Here is a 25,185-nt window from a genome sequence, read left to right as displayed (position 1 = left end):
GCAAGGAACCAGACAAAAATCCTTCAGGGATTTGAAGCAAAATCTTCCATAATAAACAACCTCATGCTCACACTGTGACTAGAGCTGCTTATTATCCTATTACATCCTTGACAGAGGGAAAGGATGCTGCTTCTTGTATCAGTTGAGCTACCAGGCTGCAACTGCTGAGGTTAAGGAGTGAAGTCTGTTAAATCCTAGCCAAGCCAAGCGGAACAGTAGCCACTCTTCCCATTGGTCAGTAACACACCCTGCACTGTCTGAACAGAGCCTTTGGGGGATCTGCCAGCTGCCCAAGTGAAGACTCTCACTTTGAAATATTCCGTTATGCCTGTCCCACTCAGGCCAGGATCCATAGCAATGTCTTGCCCTCTGTTCTGGACTACCATCTCCAACCTAGAATACCTTACTCCCTGCAGTGCCTCAGACAGGAAATGGCTGGCTGTGTCACTCTACCTGCAGGATGGGAAGAAAGCCTTCCCATCACTGCAGCACACACAGCATGGCTGTTTGCTCCTGGACCACCAGAAGGAACCCAGTACTAATCCAGCCAAAATTTGTGGCACTCCTAAGACATTGGGATTGCAGCTGTCAATTTTGACATGAAGGAATTGAATGTCACTTGAAGACATAAGGCTGCCACCTAAGAGAACCTCCCCCTCTAAGGACCAGCCTCCTGCACCAGCATGAGAGCAGGGATTGCCAAACAGCCCCATGGCCCAGGCCAGAGGCAGCATGCTGAGCCCCTGGGAAGGCATCACTCCTCCAGTGCCCCACTGGTTAAACTATGAATAGTTTTGATGGACCTCAAAGCAGAAGGTCCCCATCCAGGCATCCTCAGCTGAGAGAAAGATCTTAATGCTAAGCCTAGGGGGACGGGGGAGATAAGCTTAAGCAGAGAGGAAGAGAAACAAGGAATCTCTGTTGAGAGCACCTGAAGACGGGAGAAGAGCAATGGCAGAATTCTTAGAGCCCAGTATTATTACCTTCCCCAGCCAATAGTAAGTATTGAGGAAAGGCAGAGATTGAAACCAAATCTTGCCCTTGAGCTGCACGTTGCCCCATCCCAAATCAACTATACTAGGACAGTGGGTGGGGCTGCGGCATAGCTGGTGGTTTGGCTGGAGAAGACCCCTTCTCTACCCCCCTCTCTCTCTCCTCCAAACTACCTGACACACTACATCAGCATCTTTTCCTCCCTCACCACCCCCAAGGAGGACAGTTTCTGCTCCAAGGAAGTCTAGGAGACGGAAACTGTCCCTTACAGCCCTGAGCTCAGAAGCTGGGGACGCTCCCAAGACTAGCTCCAGCATTGATTTCTTGCCAGTTTTTGTAGTGCCTGGGAGAAGTGAGATTTAGTGATTCAGTGCATCAGGAGTTAGCAGAGCCTGCAGCTTCCAAGGAGTTAATGGGTCATATGGCACCTACAGCTCCATCTAGGTACTTAGATGGCCTTCAACACCAGAGTGCCTCAATCAATGCGTTTGTATCTTCAACACCCCTGAGTGGTAGCAACGTATAATCTCCATTGCACAGATAAGGAATGGAATCATAAGGTGCTTTAAGTAATTTGGCCAAGGTCACACAGGAAGCCTGTCTGAGCTAGAAAGTGAACCCAGTCTCCCATCCACTAGCCCAGGGATCGGCAACCTTTGGCACACGGCTAGCCAGGGTAAGCACTGTGGTGGGCTGGGCTGGTTTGTTTTACCTTCCATGGCTGCAGGTTCAGCCAATCGCAGCTCCCACTGGCCACGGTTTGCCGCTCCAGGCCAATGGGGGCTGTGAGAAGTGGCGGCCAGCACTTGGACCCACGCTGCTTCCCGCAGCCCCCATTGGCCTGGAGCGGCAAACTGCGGCCAAGGGGAGCCGTGATCGGCCGAACCTGAAGACGCGGCAGGTAAACAAACTGGCCCAGCCCACCAGGGTGCTAACCCTGGCAAGCTGCATGACAAAGGTTGCCGATCCCTGCACTAGCCCATCTTCCTCCCCACCCAGCTCACAGGACAGCATCATGTGACTGCAAAGGGGCTGACACTTTGCAGATGCGTTTTTGAGCTCAGCCATATTAAGGGAGTAGCTGCAATAAAGGTTGATCGACCAACAAGCCAGGTACATTTGAGTGGTAGCAACATGGGCTCCCCAGCCATATTGTTTCATGAGAGCTCTCTCCCACTGATTAGCTTTCCTCTTCGCTCCATTACTGGCCATGACCAGGCCCTCATCCAAACACCGCTGGCTCTGTGCCATGGCACCTTAGACTAGCCACACAAGACTCCAGAAGACTGTGGGATGGAGGGAGAGAGCGAGCACAGGGAGAAGTTGTTCCTTAAACCCTGTCCATATTGCAGTTAAGGCTGCTAATTCAGTTACAGTACTGTCCACGCTGCCACCTTGCGAACAGTTCACCGAGCATATGCATGACAGCCTTAGTCAGAACTGCTCTAAAGACCCCTCCTAGCGGAGTCTGAACATGTTTAAGCTTGCACAGCATAGACGAACTGTGCTCCCATTTTAAACCCTGTTCTTATGTGACGATATTGTAAATGTGCTAAACACTGGCCCCCTGTGGGCCCAATTCTCCTCACCCACCGCAGGCAGCAGGAGTGGCTCTCCCTTAGCAGCAGCAGGGGGAAGTTAGTAGAAAATAGAGAAACGGGCTCAGAGGATTAAGGCTCCTCTTCCAAAAGCTCTCCAGAATATGAGGGAAGCAAACTTCTGTCATTTGAACAGCAGCAGCTCTCTGCAGCTCCAGGGTTCCCCAAGGACAAGCACAGCTGTGCATCTCTGATTAGTGTCAACAGTAATTTCCAAGGGGGGATAATTGAGTTCAGGTAAGGCAATTACAGACAATTGGCTGCTATGGACCATCCCTTGGCAAGAGATGGGTATTCCAAATAGCCAGCTCTCACATATCAAAGGAGCTGCTTGTTCCAAAGGCAGATCCACCCTGCACATCCGAGGATCTGGTTCCCTGGTCTCCAGTGTTCACATGCTGTTCTATACACCCCTGGGTGGGAAGCACGGGCAGAGAATTCTGCACGCAATCCTGAATACCTCTGAATTTTCTCACTTCCTAGCAAAGCACAGCAATGAAGGAATTGATTTAGCGCATTGGTTCTCAGACTTATTTAATCAAACCCCCATTCTTTGTGTCTGTAGTCATTTACGCCCACCCCAAGAACATATACCACCACCCAGCTCTGAAGGCAGAACAGAGAGCAGTGGATGCTGGCTGGGTGCCCAGCTCTGAAGGCAGCACTGCCTCACTTTTGCGCTGCCACTGAAGGGAAGTAACGTGAAAAGTAAGATTTGTCAATATCACTTTCCACAGCAAACTTAGCGCTCCACTGCCATCCTTCTGTGCTGCTGTTGCCACTCCAGGGCTGACAACCCCCAGGTGAGGGACTGGGAGAGGACAGCCTGAGTGGAAGGGCTCCAGCTGTCCCCTTTAGTCCCTGCTTCCTGGGTGTGCATGGCCCTTCTGCACAAGCCCCCGCTGCCTGAGGCTGAGAGCCAGAGGTGTTTTTTGTAATATAAAGAGGGCAGCAGCTCCCTTGACACATTCCCAAGCCTCCCTGGGAGGCCCGTCCCATAGTTTGAGAAGGGCTGATTTACAGGTATTGTTCAGCTCAATCACCACCAAGGGGCATAGGGAAGAGAAGGCAACTGTGCACAGCTATGCAAAGGGCGTAAGGATCAAAAGAAGAGCCTTGTTTAGAGTGGAGGAAGGGGCTGTAACTAGGAGTAATGGGAGAAAATGGAGCAGGGAAAAAGTTTACACAGAGTATCAGAACAACATTAAGGGCAGTCTACACCGGCAATGCTAAAGCACTGCTGCGTGTGGTCGTGGCACAGCACTGGGGAAGAGCTCTCCCAGCACTCTAAAAAAAGCCACCTCAATGAGGGGCGTAACGCCCAGCGCTGGGCCACTGTTTACACTGGTGCTTTACAGCGCTGTAACTTGCTGCACTTGGGGGGGAGGAGGGGTTCACATCCCTGTGAGAAAGTTGCAGCGCTGTTAAATGCCAGTGTAGACAAGCCCTTAGCAGCATGGCCCAACAGACTGCAGAGTAATCTTCCAAGGCAAGTAGTTAAGTATCATTTAACTCAGTGAAAACTAGACGGGTCAAAGCCCTGCAGAACAATCCTGCATTGTCTGGGGGAGGGAACACAGATTCATTATGGCAGCCAGGCCCCCTCGAATTTCTCTGAAATGGCCCTGCTCCACAGAGTTCCTGCTCCTTTCTCTACTCCCTGCCACTGTCCCACACTAGCCCCTGGAACTTGGTAGGTGGGGGAAGGAGAGAGATGAGACTGTCTCATGCTTTCAAGATGCATTGGTTATGAGTTTCCAAATGTGGATTTTCTCAGATCAAGGCTGCCCTGATGGGGCAGCGCAGAGCAGTATTAGTAACAGGGACCCTGCCAAGTAGTTCAGAGTTTCATCTCCCCTGGCACAGAAGAATCCAGATGTCAAGTATATTGGGACCTGATTACTCAGCAACTCATTCTCAAGCCTCTTGTAAGAGTCTGAGCAAAAATCCATTGCAAGTCAGTAAGCGGAGGATTGAATTCCCATCACTATAGGCTCCCAATAGCAACCATCCCTGTGTTCTCTACCAGGCTGCTTCTGTCTAAAGGCTGCACATAAAGGGAAAAGGTGAGTTGTGCAGGGAGTAAATTCCTTTATTTTCTTTACAGCTGGTGGGCTGCTCAAGACACCATCAGCATTTCTAAAAGCCCTGATCTCCAAAGCATGCAGACCCTGGGGAACCTACAGACCAGGGGTCGGCAACCTTTCAGAAGTGGGGTGTTGAGTCTTCAGTTATTCACTCTGATTTAAGGTTTCATGTGCCAGTGATACATTTTAACGTTTTTAGAAGGTCTCTTTCTATAAGTCTATAATATAGAACTAAACTATTGTTGTATGTAAAGTAAATGAAGATTTTAAAATGTTTAAGAAGCTTCATTTAAAATTAAAATGAAAATGCAGAGCCCCCCAGACCGGTGGCCAGGACCTGGGCAGTGAGTGCAACTGAAAATCAGCTCACGCATGCCACAGGTTGCCTACCCCTGCTATAGACAAATACGGTTTAAATAATCCCAAACCAGCATCAAGAAGATTTCTACAAACACTAAAGCATCCCACAATTCAGACACTTCTGCACCAGGAGAGCACTGACAGCTGCCTGTGCTGTGGGACACTGGGCAGCAATCTATATGTGGGGGTTAGGCACTGCGGGCAGTTCCTTATTTGACAGATCTGATGAGGTGTTAAGATCTCTACATGGACTGAAAGCTTCAGAACGAACACACACACTAATGCCACAGTAACCAGGCAGATTTATACAGCTGTAGCCACTCATCAGCTTGACTCTGGCATAGCCCAGAACTCTTTAAAACATGGTCCTCTGAGTAATGGGGACATTTTCTTCTCTTATGCTGGAGCAGAAAAAAGAAACGGGAAGCATAGACTGGTAGAGAGGGTTAAAAGCTTGCCCCTCTCCCTGCAGGTAGTTCTTTCCAAAGCAGATAGCTCTAGTGAAGAGAAACTCTCTGCTCAGGAACTGCCATGTGAAGGGTTACATAAATGGATTCCCATTTGCCCACCTTACAGCTGTCCCCTTCTACCTTCCACCAACTACAAAGCTTGCTGACAGCATTAGACTCCACCAGCTTACCTGGCCTAGCTACAGGGCAGATGCAGTAAGGAAAGGCAACAAAGAGGATTAGGGTATAAGTGCAGCCATGAACAGAGGCGGAATTGTTCACTGGTCCCACCAGTTTCAGGCAAAAGCGAGCCTGTTATTAAGCTTTCCAGGCTTTAGGTGTGTGTCTTACAAGCTAGAACTTGCAATGGCAGTTTCAGTGCAACTTGCATCAAGAATATTTAACAGTTTCAAACATGCCTAATACATGCAATGAGTTTGGAAACACCAATTCTCACTAAGAATCTGGATTTGGCACAATTGGCTTGGCTGACTGGATTAGTCTTAAATTCTATGACTAACTCTTGAAAGATTTTACATTTTAAAATCCACTTGTCAGGGCAATATCTAGAAATTAAGTGAAAATCCAATGAATACTTATATCCACTGAACAAAACTTTAAATAAAAAACATGTTGCAGTTTAAGAACAGAGAAATGGTAAGCTAGCACCACCTTGTGGGAAGTATCTGCATTACCACTGTGCAAACCTTTTTGGCAAAAAGTGCATATTTGGGCCAACAAACATTTCACCCTGGTGTCGATGCTGATGTTTTTCAATTCACCAAATATTCTGAAGAGTTTCAGTTTCTATTTGATCTGAAACTAGTTTTATTTTTGGAACTCCCAGCAAACTAAAACAAACATTTCTTGGAACAGTTCTAATTTGCACCTCCATGTTGTACATTTTGGATCTGACCATACAATCAGCTTCCCAGATATCCTGTGAATTTCATGCCTGTGAAAGATGCTGGATTGACACCACAGGAGTTGTGTGGCTAGAGGAGACCAACCAGGTATTGTAAAGAGCAGGATAAGTTTCCTCCACTCTGCCCTGATTGCCCACCTCAACCCACAGACTCCAGGGATAAGATAGTTCAGTCTGCATGGCCCAGTCAGTTCTTGGCCTCTCAAACACTGTTAAAGATTGGACTGACTACTGGTGGTTTGTCTGATGGAGACACTTGTCTATTTGGTTTCTGTCTAGGTCCTAATCATTTCACACAGAACAAGGACATCACAACTTGTTACTGGTTGATCAATATTGACTTAGCCCGGATTTAACCATCAGCCTCGAGATGAAGAGTTCTGAACCCCATTCCCACGCCTCTGTGCCATTAGACACCCATTTTTCCCTCCTTTACTAGTAGGGCTAGTGCACAGAGGCCCCAGTCAGATCAGTGCCCCTGGTGCCAAACACGGCGCACGAGCAGTAACACAGTAGTGCTCCAGAGTTGTACCATGCTACTGTTGAACCACAGCAGAGTGCACATCATGTGCCAGTAGCATCCTGACAGCCTTCCTCCGATGAAAGAAGTACTTGTACATGGACTAGAAATGAGAGCTCTGAGCTGAAGTGGAGGTGGTATGTGTGCACACATTGGTAAGGCCACCCCACCTCCAAAAAGAATCTGAATGGACAGGAATGCTGGTGCACTCTTGGAAATAAGGTGGGAAGTGAGCTGAGAACATAGATCCAAATCACTCATTCTAGAGAAACAAGCCACAATTTCAACCTCTCGCCCAGGCCAAGCCGTCCGCTCATGTGATGCAGTTCATAGCTTAGGACTCATGTGTAGTGAAGCTTAGTGTGTCTGACACACAGGAAAGAGCAAAAGAAACTCGAATCAATACAGTTAACTTACATAGCACAGCACAAGGCTACCACTCTCCTTACACGAACTGCACAATTGGATGGCAGCTCCATCACTTTCCCTCCTGATCTTTGTGGCAGTTTAAATGCTGATGCTTGCTGGGTAGCAGCAGAGCAGATGAACTGCTTTCTGAAAGCAAAATTTTAGTCCAAGGTTGCCCCTTTACTCAGAACACCGAGAAAGAAAATACCAAGCAACCTCTTAGGTGAAGCCAGCTAATCGGTGCCATCAAAAAGGTGTCAGTGAGTAACAGTTCTGTTTACAGCCACTGTAAAGAGGCACAAGAAAGCTGTGTTGATGGAAGCGTGAAGCTTAGAGACATTTATCCTTCTGTTCTAGACTGGTGCCACAGAACAAGAGACCAGTGTCAAAGGTCTCTCTGCAGGCTATGGCAGCGAGTGAGCAGCACAAACAGAGTGCAATCCCATGGCGAAGGGAAGCAAAACGTTTTTTCCATTTTCCTTAAAGGGAAGAAGGAACCTTGGAGCATTTATAGAAACTGACAAGAAGGCTTTGCAAGATTCCTTCTCCATGGCCCTCCTCAGTGCACCCAAATCCAGACCAACAGCAGCCTGATTAGTCTTCGGCCACCTGCATGTTAGTTATACTGGCCTGCAAAAGGTAAAGGGAAGAGAAGTGACTCCAGGCATCACTTAACTCAGCATACCCTATCACAGCCCAGATACTATAGCCGCATCTTTGCCAGTGCTAATGCTGCTCCAATGTGTCACCAATTTGGAGAGGTTCATGAAATAACTTCCACCCCACACCCAGCCAACAGTGGCACTTTGCCATAAACACCCATGAGAGCCAACTCCATTTAAATTATATTTATTTGGCTCGGTTCATTTTAACAGTTCAGAAGACAAGGTCCATCTTGCCACTGCCACACAGAAAAGATTCAGACACAGATCCACCTTTTGGGAGCCCCAGCCCAGCCCAAGACTTCTCCATTTCCATTCTGCAGGGGGCACAGCCTAGAAACGGAGCCAATACATGGCACTGCGGATCCGGTTGTAGTCTGGGAGCTGTTCAATGGGACCTGCGTGAGCAAAGGAGAATTAGTCACTTAGAATAAAGTGAAGAGATCCACCATCAGCTTCTCAATTCTACTGCTCTCTAACCCAATGACGCCACCACACTCAGACTCAAATCCTTACATGAAAACCTCGGTCCAACAGTAGGAAGAAACAAGTCTATGAAGACAGTTTAACTGGACAGTGGTTTTTAACACTACTTCCCATTTGTCTTGAAATCCCTTTTTCTTATAGCTCCCCTTTGAAGATTCAAACTTAATCTTGGAGATCATTGTGCGGAGGAGGGGAACCCACCAGGCACTCAAGGCAGGGAAGCTGCTTGGGCATGTTTTCCAAGGGGAACATCTTCTTGGCTGACAGACAGACATGCCAGGTTAGCAATGCAAGGAGTCAAGCCCACTGATTCTTACATTAACTGATGTCACCACAGAGTAAGGAGATGACATTTGGTGGCCACTACTGCGGTCCCCACCCACAGATTGAAGCTTCATTGTTAAATCACATCTCTGTAGCCTGTAACGGAGTGGGAGGCTGGCCAGCAGCCCAAAGCCATTGTCTTAGCATCTGTGCCTAACTAGATTTTCAGAACATACTCTCTGGTGAACATGCTTCAGCATATCTGATGCACAAAGGCAGGGGAGACAGGAGTGAAGTTGCCAGGAGGGTAAATTAGACAGAGAAAGAAGCCAGAACAAACTACAAATTACTTTATACAGAAAACTTCCAGAGATCCACCAAGCAGACACCTTGCTCTCCATTATAAACAAAGACTCAACCACATGTTGGCTGCTTTTTAACCTGTGCCTATAACCAGGTCACTTACCTACTGCTGCGACTGCTGGGCATTTGTCATAGATGTATTTGCTGCAGACCTCCCGTACCATCCTAGCATCTACAGCCTAACAGGAAATGACAAGAACAGGCAACGAGTCATGTTTCTGATTGACACACATTTACACCAACTAAAAGTCGCTCAACTACCGCACAATCCGACTGCCAAAGACCAAGAGATTTGACCCTGTTTATCTGCTCAATGTAACGCTGCTCTGAAGTTATTTGGCTACTTGCCTGCCCGGACAATTACCGTATCCGTGAGAAATACCTCTTGGCGGATATGGACAACCTGTGCCAGTCTATATAAGTAAAGTCTCTCAACTTACGTATTATATATAGTGCTACACAGTGCCAGAGACTGTACACACATAGTGCCAGGCAAGGAAGCCCCTTGTTATATGGCTCTTGCGAGACGGCACCCACTATGTATCTGGCAGAGGGAGTTTGGGGATAATTATTAAATCAACTTAGAAGTGAAGGTTAAGAGTTCAACGTGAGCCAGCCATTCTTGACCAGAAGGAAGAGTCAGAACAAGGGGGGCCTTTGGGAAAGATCCCCGGAAATACCTATTAAAGAACACTTCTCTCTCAATATTACTCTAATGCTGCAGTCTCAAAGCCAAATGGATAAGCAAAGGAGAACTTTATGACCAACTTTCCGCTTGTCAGTAAAATATTCTGGGTGGAATCTCTCAAGCCATTTCTAGTTCAGGCTTCTGGTTAGAGAAGGTCTGACTGGCATATACTCACCGAGGCCTTTCCGGCTGAAGCTATATCCTGGGCATCTCATCAGAGGTGGAATTACTCAAATGAGCCCACATCACTAATGCTATAGACACTCAAGTCAGTCATTTAACATGGTTATATGTTGTACCACTAACCTACAAGGGATGAGCCAGCATCTAGATTTAGGGTGCAGGAAGGTGGTGTGACAACACAGAACACAAGTATAGTCTTATGTTTGGCAATTCCACTATATATATTTCAGTTGTTTAACACTGACCTTGCCTTTGACTCGCCAGGATAAACAGTCTAACTAAACAGGTAAGTGCCTTAGATGCCCAGTTTCTCAGCAGCAGGTTTTATGCCTAATAACAAACACCTGGAGTAAGGTTAAGAGTGCTCCCGTAAGAACTGATACATACAGCAATTCTGGCATCCCATTCAGCTAAAGATATACGGCGCCCATAGTTCAAGAGATGACTCCCAATATTTTCACATACAGGTGTGGTACCTGCGAAAGATGTAGAGATTCATTAGGAAAGACCTCACTTTTTGAGCAAGATAGTCAAGGCCTTGCAGCACATCATAGCTAAGGCTATGGTTAGGTCTCGGAGATCATGGAAGTCACAGAATCTGTTTCAGCCCCAGCGGCTGTGGGACTCTGGAGCTGGCAGCCAGCAGGGCCCTGGCCAGGGTTCCAGCGACAGGCAACTGCGGCAACAGGCCCCCTTTGCAAGATTCTAGTGACAGACTCCTGAGGCGGCCCTCCTCAGAGTTCCAATGACGAGCAACAGCCTTGCACGGGGGACGCCTTGGGTGAGCGGCTGGGGGTATCCCCATTTTCTCTTTGGAAAATATGGTCATCCTGCAGCTCCCAGCTGCCATGGGTGAAGGGAGTCCCCACCTGCAGTTTTCATCTGCTGCGGGCAGAGGGGGAACCTCACAGCTGAGAGCCACCATGGTGGCAGGGGAAGCCATGGAACCACAGCAGCAAAAGTTACAGACAGGTCACAGCTTCTGTGAATTTTTGTTTTTTGTCCATGACGTGTCTTGACTTTTACTGAAAATAACCATGACAAAATCCTAGCCTTAGTCATAGCATGACCACCAGTTTGGAAAAAAGTATGCAAGCAGCCCATACCATTAGTCAGCTTACAATAACCCAGCACCCACATGTTCCTTTAGTAGATCATCCTAGGCAGCTCCAATGGGAACCAGAAAAATGCATTATGACTTCCACTTCTGGAGACCCTGGTTCACACCTAACTTGGGTCATAACTGAAACCAGCTTGATGGTCTCAACCTTGCCCTTAGCAGGCATCACAAGGGTGGTGCCTAATTTGTTTTGGCACTGCCACCTTTGCTCAGGAGAGGCCCATGGATTCAGGGCTAGCATGGAGTGTTACAGACTAAGATCCAGAATTAACAAAGCTGGGGTGGTAACCTAGGACAAAAACAGAGGATATGCCAGGTCAGGGCTGAGGAACAACCTTCCATAATGCCTGCCAGTAGCACTTTGCTTCTAGCCAGAGTGCCTCCTTTCCAGGAGGGCCAGAACTTATTAGAGTGTTAAATAAATGCAAAGCAGCTGTTCCGTAGATTAGAACATACCATCCAGCTGAGCCACCAGGGCATTCCGTAGGATGTTCTTGGCTCTCTTCACCTCCCCGTCTGTCGCACTGGTGCACAGACGCATCCTGAACAGGAGTCAAAGGGAATAAGGGGTTCTCAAAGACCTTCCACTAGTACAGGATGAGAAGTGATTACCTCCACCCACATTTATTTTGAACACTACCCCTCAATTTTCAACCTCTTATACAAACTGAATACTAGGTCTTCAATCCTCTTGCTACTAACTAACGCACCAAGAACGAACCTTCCTCATGTACTGTTCAGAGTGGCTACGAACTCAGTAATGAGCAGCACAGAAAGCTGACAGCTGGCCAGAGAAAGCACAGTGCTAGTCCAGTCAGAACATACAGGGGGGGGAATGAGAAACACCTTATCCTAGCAGTCACAACTAGGAGCACCTCAATGGCAGGTGTGTCACTCCAACTTGGCAGCCACAAGCAAGAAAGCAAAGGGACCAGGGCATGCTGCCAGCTGATAGTCCATTGTTATAAACTTCAATCGCTCTCAATCTCCGCTGCTAGGATTGTTAAGAGTCGCAAATGGGAGTCAGTCACTGACCACTACCAAGGGATTCCAATTCCCAAGGGTTCTGTGCAGTTTGGTAGGTTTCCTACAAGTCTTACATCCCTTTCTCCCATCCAGGGTCTCGTCTATTCAGATAGCAAGCTCCCAGGGGCAAGGACTGTTTCCTGCTGTATGCGTACAGTTCCAAGCACAGGGTGCCCCAATTTTTGTTGTAGCCTCTAGGCACTGCTGGAACACACATAATAAACTCTAAGAAAGGCTAAACAAATGTGAAGTCCCTCTAATCCTGACACTGAATGGTCCCCAGAACCAAGGCATTTACCAGTCAGTCAAGAGGGCTGAGACTGTGCATTATGTATCACCAGGTCATCTTTCCTAAGTGTAACAAGATGACGGACAGACCATGCCTCTCTCATGCTCTGGGAAAGGCAACCTTGTTTGGGGTAAGAGGCCTCAACACTAGAACAACCTCTAACGCACCAGAACAAACAGGGACCACAGCCACCATTCAGGGAGGCCAGGGGATAAAACTAGAACAATGGGGTGAGATTAAGGCAAAGGAAGATTCGGGTAGGATATGAGGAGTCATTTCTCTTATAGCCTAAAGAATTTCTTCTCAAGAGAAGTTGTGGAAGCCCCACAGGAAAGGAGTAACACAAGATAAAACTCTAAAAAACATAAGATTCTTCTTGACAGTACATGAGCTTGAACTTTGTAGGATAATAAGTTCTCTACTACATGTAGTCTCCATAATAGGGACTGACCACACGCAGCAAATCACACTCACCACTCTCCCTGAGCAAAGTGCAGTGTATCTTCTATGTTCAGAGCATCAGAAACAAAATGGAGTCCAAAGAGGCCTGTGTCAGAGTAGCAAGTGTTGAACGTCTGGAAACTTTGACAGAGTTTATTCTCTGCTGCAATTGTAGCCAGCCTGCTGGATTGATTCTGCACATAAGTAAACACCCTCAGTGATTCAAATGCTCACCTTTCCTTTAACAGCTCAAATGCCTCCCCCTGAGTGGTTACAGGGTCAGAAGAGCAAACAAGGTAGAGAGCACAACGGGATGCCATGTGAGAGCTCAACTTGGAGTGCACTCCAGGCTCCACCCCCCAGAGACAAGCTTTCATGGTAGAAAATAGTGTGTACAGCCTACTGAAGGCTTTTACATCTCACTAAACTTCTCTCCTTTCCCAGCACTGCACTGTGGAGGTGGTACTTGGTACCATTCCAGAAGGGTACCACAAGGAAGGTGGAGGATACAGGGAGTAGGTGGCCTGGAATTAGAGTGGACCACATTACAGGTATGCCCTGCCAGAGGAAGTCTCTATACAGAGATAGGAGAGGTGTACACTGGGTTTTAAACGAGTCCTCACCACAATGCAGTTGTAAGATATGCCTGTGTCATAGGGATACATATTACCCTGCTTTGCTTAAATACTATCACCACTAAATGAACATTTTGTCTTTGCATCACAGGACAAGTTTAGGGAAGGGATACTCAGGAGTGAGAGCACCTTGCTGGGAATTGCCCTACTCAGTCCTACTCCATACCTGCTGAGGATCTGCAGTGCAGCAATCCTCTTTGAGAAAGCTGCATATAGCTCTCTTCAGAGAGGGCTAGCAGGACCTCCTTGCCACACCCCATCCAGCCCAAGAGGTGTGCCAGATCAGCATTTCTATCCTGCCTTCTGGATTCACAGACAAGCTCCATCTCATGGGAACATTTCAGAATTCAATATTATACACAACAGCTTCCCGCTCAAGGAGATCATAATGTTAAGTCACTACAGCTGACTCACAATGCCATGCTCCCAGGTCTCTTACCTTACCACCTCCAAAGGTGCGGTCATAGCGCCCTATGATCGAGTTAGCTAGAAGGAGGGGAATATTGTCTGGATCGGACCATCCTGGCCCCTCCACTGCAATAGCGACATGAGCCAAGGGTAAGGCATCGTCTCTGATACGGACCTGAAAAACATCAAGGGGCATGGCAAGAAAAGAGTGAGTACTGGGGCCTTCTCTCCAGGGTCCCGTGCAAAGCATGGGTTGATAAATTAGGGGATTTGGTGCTGTTGTGGGCAAAATCAGCTAGCCTTTCACCTTGAAGTTCTTATATGTAATGTGCCCATCACGTCACCAGAGGCATCTGGTTTCTAGACTCCATTAGGTCACAGATGAAAGTACTAGCCTCAGTAAGTTCCTAGTAGATTTTGGTCACATCTACAACCAAAACATTTTCGCAAGATAGGCAGAGCTGTGTAGGGTCTCAACACTAGAACATCAGGGCTGCTGTAGGTCAGGACTGAGGTGCCATCTACTCATACAAAGAAACTAACATACAAGTTTACACAGAGATTTTATCCTGTCAGTGACCAGGGGCTAATGTCACAAAAGTGTGCTTTGTATTCAAAGCAATCAGCTGTTGCCAAGAAGAATTTACCTCACTCCCAGTGAAACGGCAGGGTGGAGGGATGGGCACTGCATCCTCCTTGTATTCAAAGGGAACTCCACTCAAGTGCTGCCTGGCAAGGTCTACCAGTTCTTTGTGGGAAACACCTGGGAAGGGAAACAGAAGGAACAAGAGATCAGTATAGCTGCTTGAGCCTCTGAAACACAAGGAAGAAATATAAATTAATATTATGTACTATATGACAGACAAGAGCCGTAGATATGAGAGAGAGCGCGTGCACGCATTGGAGTCTAAACATCAGTTTTAAAATATCAAGACTTCCTAGAGCATTGTTTCTCAAATGCGGCCACTGTGGCTGCCTTTTCTTGGGGCCATAGCCTCCTTGGCGGTGATGGGGGGCAGGAGAGGTGAAGCAGCAGCCCCTCCCCTGGGGCTGCCAGCAGTGGTTGGGCCCTGCCTCACTCTGAAGCCAGAGGAACATGTAGCTGGCAAGAGTTCCCCATATTCTTGGGGGTGGTGGGGCTTAGGCTTCCAGCTTCAGCCCTGGGGTGGCAGGCTCTGGCCATGGGCTCCAGCTATGTGGCAGTGGGCTCCATTCCCAGGCTCACCACTCCCCGCATTGCCCCAGCCTCCGCTGCCTCCTCCAGCCCTGGGCTCTGGCTGAATGGCTCCGGGATCTGGCCCCAGCTGGGGGGAGGGTGAGGCCCTTGGCTTACCACCCTTTGTCCATTGTCCCTGGATCCCGCAGCCTCCTCATCCACGGGCTCCAGAGGTATACCCATCTCCTCCCTATCATCCCTGGCTCCGTTGCATTCACCAGCCCCGGACTTCAGCCGCACAGCAATAGTCTCCAGTCCCTGGCCCCAGATGCCAGCCTGGCCCCCAGGTGCCGGCCCCTGCTGTCTCCTTACCTACCTCCTCAGTGAGGGCTTAATTTGTCCCTCAGCCCAGGGCTAAGTAAATCTGCCATGAAAAGTGATATTTGTATGTTAGTTAATATCACTTTCACTGCCTGCTACCCAGCTAACAAAACTTAAAAACAAAAACAAAAGCAAACAAAAAAGCAAATGAAACAAAAGACAAGGACATGCAAAGCATCTTACTTTTGTTTCTATTCTGTTTAGGTCCAGTAAAGAATAGAGACAACTGTACATTACTTTTATTATTGAGTTTGCAAAAAAACCTACCTAAATGACAATGCTTTGGACATGTGTATATGTGCATATTTATTTGTTTTTCCTAAAGTTAATTCAGTATTTTAGGAAAAATTGTCAGAGCAGCCACCAGCAAGAGTTGGTGGCTGTACTCTGAGGCCACCAAAAATTTTGTTGAGAGAACCCCTCTCCTAGAGTACCAGGAAACTAGTACTTACCTCCAGCAGCTGCCAGGACCATGCGAGGGGCCTTGTAATGAGTGTCAATGTACGTAGCTAGATCCCCACGAGTCAGACGCCTGAAGAGCATACACAACATGTTAATATCCCAACAATCCAGGCCTGGAGGAGATAGGTTGAGCTGTGAGGGCTGGGTAGTCAGGGAAGGCAGGTACTCAATACAACCGAAGTGACAAAGTATTCAATACACACTTGGTTATCCTGGGAATCTGTCATCTAGCCCTGCCCTGTACTGTACCCTGGAGACAGGAACACTTAGGGAATTGGGACTAGGATACTGAACCTTTCACCTCTAGGTCTCGAGTTCAAATCCAGCCTATGTCAGTTGTGACCAGAAGTCATTACTTTCAGATGTCTGTTTAGTAGCCTACCTACTTGCTAATGGGTCAGTGTCCATGGTTAAGGCCATCACCATAACGGCACTCCTGGCTGGTGATTTCAGAGGCACCACAGACTAGGTACAGGAGAGGGCTCTGCTCTTGGCCTAAGCAGTCAATCCCCCCTAGTAAGGGCTGAGGCACAATAGTGGGGAGTATGTGAGAGAAGCTTGTGTAGCACTGCTCGTACTAGGCCTATCCTAGGGCAACAGGACTTCAAACTCCAAAACTGATAATACAGCATCTGTCACCAGCAGCAGGAAGCACAGAATGAAGCCAAATATCGTAAGTCTATGGTGAACAGATCAGCCATATGGTAAGGCACCACCTGCTGCATGCAAATGGGCTGGGTTGGCTTCCTTGTGCAAATACTTTTGTTGCTGATGTGCTTTACTAGAATGTAGTTGAGGTTACGCAGCTCCCCTTTTATCAAGTGCAGTGATCCATAACAGGAACTGTGTGCTCCCACGAATTGTGTGTTAGCAGAAAGGGGATTGTTCTCGGGTGTATATCATACTCCAGCCCTAAAGGAGTGGATTTGCTGCTCACTTGATGTTCTCAGTGGTTCCCTCAACAGTGCGGCTCAGGGCAGTGCCTTGGTAAGCAGTAGCATGAAGATAGTCAAAGACTACATCTGTCAAGTTGCTGTCAATTTCCTGCAGCTCCTGAAGGATGGTGCTCCGTTCCTTCTCGATCTGAGAATCCTCTAGGCTGCAATTCTGCACAATGTCAGCCAGAATCTCGACAGCTACAACACACGCACACACACAATTTCAGCAATTCTTTTAACTGGGCACTACAGAATGCAGCAGGAAACTGAAGACAGGTCATAATCTGGAGGCAGAATGGGTATAGACTGGAATAAACACTATCAGGACTCAGGAAAAAGGGGGAATGTAGGAGACCGCGATGGAACAGGATATGTAGGGCAAAATGGGCTAACATACTAGCTGTTTACCTAGATTCAAGTCTTCATCAGATCACAAAACAGATAAAATGGAATTATTTCAATATGTAGAAATCTCAACATTAAAAATCAGTTATCAGCGTGACATAACATTTTGCTTTGCAGAGGCATTATAAGACTGGTACAGGAATTACATACCAGTTCAGGAGTTCCATACACAGGCAATGCAGTGTGGGTACCCAAAACTGGAGGAGATGAGGGTGCAGCATGTCAGGAGTCAAAAGTGTAGTTCACTTGCAGAAAACTTGCTATGTCTATGGTTTGTCATAGCTAGTCCTGTAGGTCTCAGACTCAGACTCTAAGGTCAGAAGGGACCATTACGGTCATCTAGTCTGACCTCCTGCACAACGCAGGACACAGAATCTCACCCACCCACTCCTGTAACAAACCCCTAACTTATGTCTGAGTTACTGAAGTCCTCAAATCGTCGTTTAAAAATCTCCTTGCTCTCGTAGGCAAATACTACTTCACAAAAGAACGATACAAACTGAAATCTGTATATTGCAGTGCAGAGCTGCACTGAAAACAGAACCTACAGGAGCTCCATTGAGCATTTCTGACCTTTAATAACTGAGTTAATACCACCCACCTTCCCAAACCCATAAAACAGCAAAGGACTATCAAAGCCACTCTCTCACCCAGCAACATTATTAAAAGCTATCTACAGAACAGTAGTATAGTAGGCCACAAAGGCTTATTTTAGAAAAATATGAAGCTGAAGGCTTGAGAACCATTCCATGACTATGTGCTCATCAGTGAACCATTTAGGACCTGCAAGTGCTCATATTGCCTGGGTACTAAGTGAACCATGGTCTTAGAGTCTCTGCTTTGTTCCACAGGCACCTGATAACAAGGGACATAAAAAGGTATTTCTCTGACCTCAAGCTCTTGATCAGAGACTCAATAGTTCAATGGTCACACTACCTTTGGGCAGGTCTTTGGATAGGGCTTTCACAAAGAAGGCTGTCTGCTCCCGGGAGGTGTAACTGTTGAGGTGAGCACCCATACTCTCCACTTCCTTTTCAAAAGTGGCACAAGGACGTTTCTTTGTGCCCTAAAAGAAACAAATGCAGCTAGAAACTGGTTAGGTTTTTCCCTGACAACTAAAGAATCAAATTAATGACAGATCTTCACACAACTCAGGGTGTCACTTTAGAAGTAGCTATGAGTAATTTGTTTCAATCCCACCAGATGCCAATAGGTACTTCCTAATGAGGACAAATGCAATTTTCAGAATGCCCTAAAATGCTTGTCACCATGAATGGAGGCTGATCTCCCAGTGAAAGTTACCATAGTAATAGTGACTATTATTCAGCAGGAAGACCTGCTTGCACTAAAAAAGTGCTGCTCAGCAGGTGGCGAGAGATTCTCGGCCATAAGGAAAGTTCTGTTATTTACAGCATTGTTCATTTAATGTAGGCTAAATACCAATACAAGCTTTCTACACAGGTTTGTCCAGTAAACGAGTTATTACAATATCAGCAGCGAGTCTCCAACTTGTTATATATTAAAACTGTGAGCAATACTTTCTTTGCCACAAACTACACAAGCAGCAAAGCAAGAGTGCTTCGTTTTTAATAATTTTCATATTATATACAATATATACACACACAATTCTATATAAATAAAAATAAAATTACTGATGTTAGGATTAAATAAGTTAGAAGGGTGTGGTTTGTTTGTTTTTTTTAATTTTTTTGTTTAAGTGGGCTAAATTTTCACTGTTTAAAATACTTAACTCCATAGAAAATTTGTTCTGGACGTTCAGGAGTTAGTCACAAGGACCTCTGCACACCATTCTTGCATGCAGCACAGCCACTGATTTTCATGCCACTGACTGGTCAATTCACTGTTTAGAGCCAGTTAATACCATCTCATGACTAGCACAGAAAACACTACAGAGAGTTAGGCACGTAAATCCCCTGGGAAATGGCAAGAGTAGAGTCCCCTAAACACTATGGGAGTCAGTACAAAGATTCAGTGCACATTCACAGATAAAATGCCTTTTTAACAGAGAGGACAGCTTGAACTTTTATTTTGCCCTTGTTGGTGCCTAAAACAGCCCCATATCATTTGTATTACAGTTGAATCCAGAGGTCTGGATCAGGATTGGGATCCCATTCTGCTAAGTGATATGATATACAAGGACATTTCCTGCCCTGAAGAGCTTAAGTTCATTTTCCTTCTCACTTACACAAGGTGTGTTCATGCTTTGGTGACCATACATCCTGAGCAGTGGCAAGTAGAAGTCGTCCAATTTTCTAACATGGTTTTGATTCATGGGAACCAGAACCACATATGAATTAAAGTCAGATAGAAAATCTCAGAGAGCCCAGAGTGATGGTTTGATCATAATTAGCTGCATAGGGTCAATTCCTGTGAAAAGTACCAGACCTAGCACATCATCTCACCTTGAATGCCAGATGTTCCACAAAGTATCCTGCTCCAATGTTCTTCTCACTTTCATAACGGCTACCTACCCCAATCCACACACCCACCTAACAGAAGAGAGATGAGCTGAATAAACACAATTAGGAAATGCAGCTAGCAATATATGCAAGTTTCCTGTCACTAAGTGTAACACCTGGAGTTTAAGACAACCCTATTGATAGTACTAGGACACACGCTACCACCAGCATTGAAGGCTAGTATTGTTTTCTTTTTTTAAAAAAAGAATCTACTCTATTTATGCCATTTACCTTGCCACATAAGAATACTTTTCTGAATTTTATCAAAGATGTATTAAGCAATGAATGGCTGTCATAGTTAAGTAAGTAAGTCAGTCTGAAAGCTAGTTCCATATAAATGCAGTTGGGAGATCTGGGCAGAGCAAGAGAGCATCAATGGACTTTTCAGACATTTGTTGACTCATTCCAAAGTAAGTTGTGCCTTTTATTTAAGCTCCAGTTTGCCCAAAGCCACAATCAGGTGAATACAAATGGCTGAATCTCTGCTGCTAACCTTAGTTCCAACAAGGGCTGGTCTTCTCTGAAAGACTAGTACATTACCTGAACTGAGTTAACAGTGATCATGGGAGGATTCCAAACCCATCTTAAAAACTTACTGTGCATGTAGGCTGGTCGGATTCCTCAGAAGCCACACGGAGGCCGCTGTCCAGAGAAGTAACTTGCGTCTCTGGAATGTTATGGAGTGCCTGGGCATAGGTAGCTGCACCTCGATTTCTCATCAAACTCATCAAGGTTGGCTAAAGAGAAAGCCACCATCAAACAGCAATTCACTCGATAATACAGAGCTACCAACATATAGATTGCCAAGAGTCATATGGCGGCGCAGACCTAATAAGCTAGTCCAGCAGAACACAGATTTACTCGCTAAAGCTTTCCCACAGTAGATCCCTAACCACTAATGTATATATTTTAAATAAGATGTGCCAGATTCTGAGATCTCTGGATACAAGAACACAGATGTGTGTATGTGTGTGTCCGTGTCCCCACAGGTTGAACGGAAAAGGATGAGAGCAATCAAGTGGGCTCAAGGCAAGCCTCCAGAAGCAGGAGTTTGGAAGTGGTCTCGTTGTTAGGCGTTCTTAACGTAAATTGAGATCTTTTGCAGGGCTTTAGCCTCATCCCAAAATCGTAATCTACACAATGGGTCTCCACAGGCTAATATCTGTACCTCTCTACTCTTCTTTCCTACCTTAAGATTTGGGACAGATAAGCAGTGTGAGTTTATGTTATCCTTCAGGTTTGTATATCCCCATTTACCAAACACTCATCCCACAAAGTGTATATCTTAGTAGATCTGTACTTCAGTGTACAGTGTACACATCCTCTCCATTGTAGGGATAACACAATGAAAGTGATACATAGATCATGTTTCTTTACAGTGGCTGCTTATAATGTATTTACAATATACGTAGCAGATTACAAATCAACGATGTCACTTCAAATTCAAAGCCCTTAGTAGTGCAAGTCCTATCTGTATTTGAGGCCTGTTCCTTCAGCTTCAGCATAGAGCAACAACATTTATTATTAAGGTTAAGATTGTCACAGTTATTTTTAGTAAAAGTCAAGGACAAATCATGGGTAATAAACAAAAATTCACAGACGCCCATGACCCGTCTCTGACTTTTACTAAAAATAACTGCCAAATGAGGCTGATGGCAAGGAAGAGGACTGAAGTAGGGTGAAAGGAGATGAGATCCTGAGCACTGCTGTGGAAGTGCAGGGGTCCCCCAGCACAGCTTGGAGCTCAGGGTCCTCCCCACCTTTCTAACTGGCCATGTATCAGTAAGATAAACAAATTAAGAAAGACTATCCACAAGCACCAACAACCTTGCCATAAAATGATCATGGTAGAAATGGGTCTTCAGGTTTTTGAATGCAGAAAGGAAAAAGGCCTTGCAGACCAGCTCATTCTTAGAGATTTGCATGGAAAAGGGCAGGCGGATACTCATCGGAGAATCAGACAAAGAGGGAGTTGAGGGTGGTTTCACCAGCAGAAGAGGAGATAGAAGGCCAACACAAAATATGGGCCAATAAGAAGGGAAGGGTGAAGAATTATGCAGAGATTTGAAAATAAAGACAAGAAGTTTGAACTTGATATGGAGGAGGAGAAAGATTAAAAGCATGAGAATTGTTCTCTCTAATTTTTTTTACAGTTAATTTGTGAGACAAAGTGGAAATTTTCTGTAATAGTTTTGTGAATCCGGTGTACCTCAGTTTCCCCAATATTTTGCATGGCTATGGGGTGATGGAGGATGGATGACTATTTGGTCTCAGGGCAGGCTAAGGCCAGGTCTACACTAGGTACTTACATTAATATAACTACATTGCTCAGGGGTATGAAAAATCCATATTCCTAAGTGACGCAGTTAAATCAACCTAACCCCCCAATACAGACAGCACTAATTCGACAGAATTCTCACATATACAAAGCTACAGCCTCTCAGGGAAGTAGATTAACTGATCTGACTGGAGAAGCCTTCCCTGTCAGTATAGGTAGCGTCTCCACTGAAGTACTACAGCAGCACAGCTGTGCTGTCAGAGATATAAGTGAATGTTGCCTACCTGTCGGAGCCTGAACGGGTTATTAAACGACTGGCCATGGCAACCCCATATCTACGGCAAATCCAATCATCAGGACATTGACACCCTGCAACCACTGACCCACAGGGAGATGGCCTTCCCCACTGCACAGCAGGAAAGCAGAGCAAAATCCTACAGGCTGAGAACAAAGGACTGGGAAGGTGCAAGGTGGGTGGGATAAGAGAGGTGGCTGCTGGAAGGAGTAACTGCCCTCACCTGAAAATGACCAAGGAGGCCAGATGGAAAAAGACACATATCCTGAACATGAGGGTTCACTACAGCCTGGCTGGGCTCTGGGCTAACCAGAGAAGATTTCAACTATGCTTTAATCTTCAGTCCTCTATGCTAATTTAAGGACTTCAAGTGCTGTGCAGCAATAAACCCTAGTGTTTTGACAGTGCTATTTGAGTGTCACTGTAAATACCCGATGAAACGCATTAATTCCCGAAAAGCATACAAGTCTCTACCAGTGATTTCCCTCAGTTAGACTCACTGAACAGAGCTCACAGTGTGAAGCAGGAGTGCTGAAGCCACAGAAGTTCAGTCTAAAGAGGGAGTGAGATGGCATAGGCTGCTCTGAAGGAAGAGCGAGACCCATAGAGGGTTTGGCACACAGAACAGATTCCTCCTGGAGATTGCTCTAAAGCTGGGGGCATAGCAGCAATCCTGTGGATCTGTGACAGTTTGTTCTGTGCATTTTGACAGTTCTTTGCTTTGTCTGCTACACAGTTTCCTCTAGATCAGCGGTTTTGAAACTGTGGGTTGCGATCCAGTACTGGGTTGTGGAACATAAGGCACTGGGCTGTGGCGGCTTTGGTCAGCACTGCCAACCAGGCAATTAAAAATCCTGTCAGCAGTGTGCTGCCTCCACTCCAAGCACCGGCTCCGCATTCCCATTAGCTGGAAACTGGCCAATGGGAGCTGGGGGAGGAAGTGGCAGGGGTGGTGCCTGTGGGCAAGAGCCACGCACAGCTGATTGTGTGCCTCCACCTAGGAGCCAGACCTGCTGCTGGCTGCTTCCAGGACGCAGCACGGTCCACTATGCCAGGACAGGCAGGAAGCCTTAATACCCCTCCTGAACAGGAGACGCCTGAGGTAAGCCTGGGCCATAATCCCCTGCCCTGAGCCCTCTCCTGTACCCCAAAACCCTCATCCCTGGCCCCAGCCCAGAGCCTGCACCCCCAGCCCAGAGCCCTGACCCCCTCGAGTACCCCATCCCCTTGCCCCAGCCCTGAGACCCTCTCACATCCCAAACCCCTCATCCTCAGCTCCATTGGGTCGTGGGCAATCTTCTTCAACTAGGTCGTCAAGAAAAAAGTTTGAAAACCACTGCCCTAGAAAACTAGCTCTTGCCCATGTGGATTCTGCACTCAGCAATAAGGGAAAGTTTTCAAAACAGGAAAACATAACTGCAAAACTATAAAGTTCGGCAGGAGGACCCAAGGCAGGTGTAGCACCAGGAGCTATTTTTAACTCATTTTTTAAAGACGGATTGACATTATGCTGACATTGTCATTGCTGAATGGTCAGACCTTTGCTGCAGTAGGATCTAGGGCTGAAATTCTCCTTTTTTAAATAATCATAACATCATCAGAATAAAGAGTTGTAGCAGGGGTAATTTTAAAAAAAAACATCTGTATTACTGCTCTCCTCTTTTACCCATTTTCCTACCTCACATACAATTTGATAAGCTTTTAGAGGTTTGTCTTAATAGTTTTAAAACTTGGGGGTCTTTTGAATACAACAATTTCAAATTGGATAGCAGGATTTCCTTGGATTATGAACTTCAAACAGAAGGTGCAGTCCTCTGCTCCCCCACAGCATCAGAAACTGCACCCAGTTTGACATACACTGAATGACTTTAGTAGGGAAATAGATGTCTATTTATAGATGCCACCTAGATGTCTGGTTAAGACTAGTGTCTCAGCCAGAGACTACTACAAAGGAGCAAAGCCTCCCTAACGTATACAACATCTCAGCACAAACAGGGGAACTGGGTGCGCTTAAATGTCTATACAAGCTTTTAAACTTCTTCGATGCTCGCTGGATCCATCGGTGCTGGAAGTAGGGGGGCTGCAGCACCCTCCAGCCTGAAGCGGTTTCCATCCTATGCAGGGTTTACAGTTTGGCTCAATGGCTGTCAGCACTCCCACCGCACACATTGTTCCTGCGCCCCTGGCCGGGTCCCTGCCGGGTGGGATGGGCGGCTAGAGCAAGGGGCGTGTAGGATTTAGCCGCCCGCAGGTGCAGCATTGAGGCTCCGGGTAAGACTGATCTAACAGCAAGAAGCAACGGGAACAGCCGCGCTCCTTGGCCAGCTCCGAAGCGAAGCACCCGGGCCAGCTGGTCCCGCCGCGGGTGTGTCGGGGCTCTCGGCACTAAGGCAGGCGGGACCCGACCCGACCGGACCGGACGGCGCGGGCGCAGGCAGGAGCAGCGCCCGACGGAAGGGCCCGTTAGCCTCCGACCGGCCCCCGCGGCTAGCCCCGCGCACTGCCAACCGGGCCCTGCAGGGGAACGGGGCCCCCGCACCGCATCCCCCATCTGAGCCCATCCGCAGCGGGACAGACAGACCCAGGCCGGGGCCACTGCCGGTCCCCTGGCCTCGCCGTCCCTGTGACCTTCCCGACGGCCAAGGCGGCCGGGCCTGCCCCGGCCCCCTCCGCAGCTCCTCCCCCAGGCCCCGGCGGGGCGGCGGCGCGCGGCCACTCACCGAGGAGCGAGGACCCCGCAGAAGGGTTCGGCCCGCGGCACAGCCGGCCCGGCACACCGAGGAGGCCGCCATCTTGTCCCCTTACCGCTACCGAGGCCTGACTGACCCCGATCGGAGCGAAAAAGACGCATGCGCGGGAAGACAAGCCGTAAAAGCACAGGAGCG

At 47.2% G+C, this 25,185-nt stretch overlaps 1 protein-coding gene across 2 annotated transcripts; it reads right to left on the bottom strand.

Moving 5' to 3' along the window:
• Positions 1–8,173: 8,173 nt before the first annotated feature.
• LOC115654471 (cytochrome b-c1 complex subunit 1, mitochondrial) lies at positions 8,174–25,185 on the bottom strand. Of its 2 annotated transcripts, XM_030568800.1 has the most exons (13): positions 25,021–25,185; positions 20,324–20,464; positions 19,671–19,757; positions 18,184–18,313; positions 16,842–17,040; positions 15,895–15,974; positions 14,553–14,668; positions 13,937–14,080; positions 12,896–13,056; positions 11,563–11,648; positions 10,374–10,462; positions 9,219–9,294; positions 8,174–8,400 (listed from the first exon to the last, which is right to left on the bottom strand). In XM_030568800.1, the coding sequence occupies exons 1-13, from the start codon at positions 25,090–25,092 to the stop codon at positions 8,336–8,338; spliced, it is 1,446 nt and encodes a 481-aa protein (XP_030424660.1). In that variant the 5' UTR covers positions 25,093–25,185; the 3' UTR covers positions 8,174–8,335. The 2 variants fall into 2 exon arrangements, 1 of the variants encoding a protein (XP_030424660.1); XR_004001197.1 differs by lacking the exons at positions 8,174–8,400; positions 9,219–9,294 and adding an exon at positions 11,125–11,395 and having other exon boundaries at positions 10,395–10,462.

This window comes from Gopherus evgoodei, chromosome 7, assembly GCF_007399415.2.
Source record: "Gopherus evgoodei ecotype Sinaloan lineage chromosome 7, rGopEvg1_v1.p, whole genome shotgun sequence".
Lineage (NCBI taxonomy): Eukaryota > Metazoa > Chordata > Testudines > Testudinidae > Gopherus > Gopherus evgoodei.
This window is presented reverse-complemented; position numbering and strand designations above follow the sequence as displayed.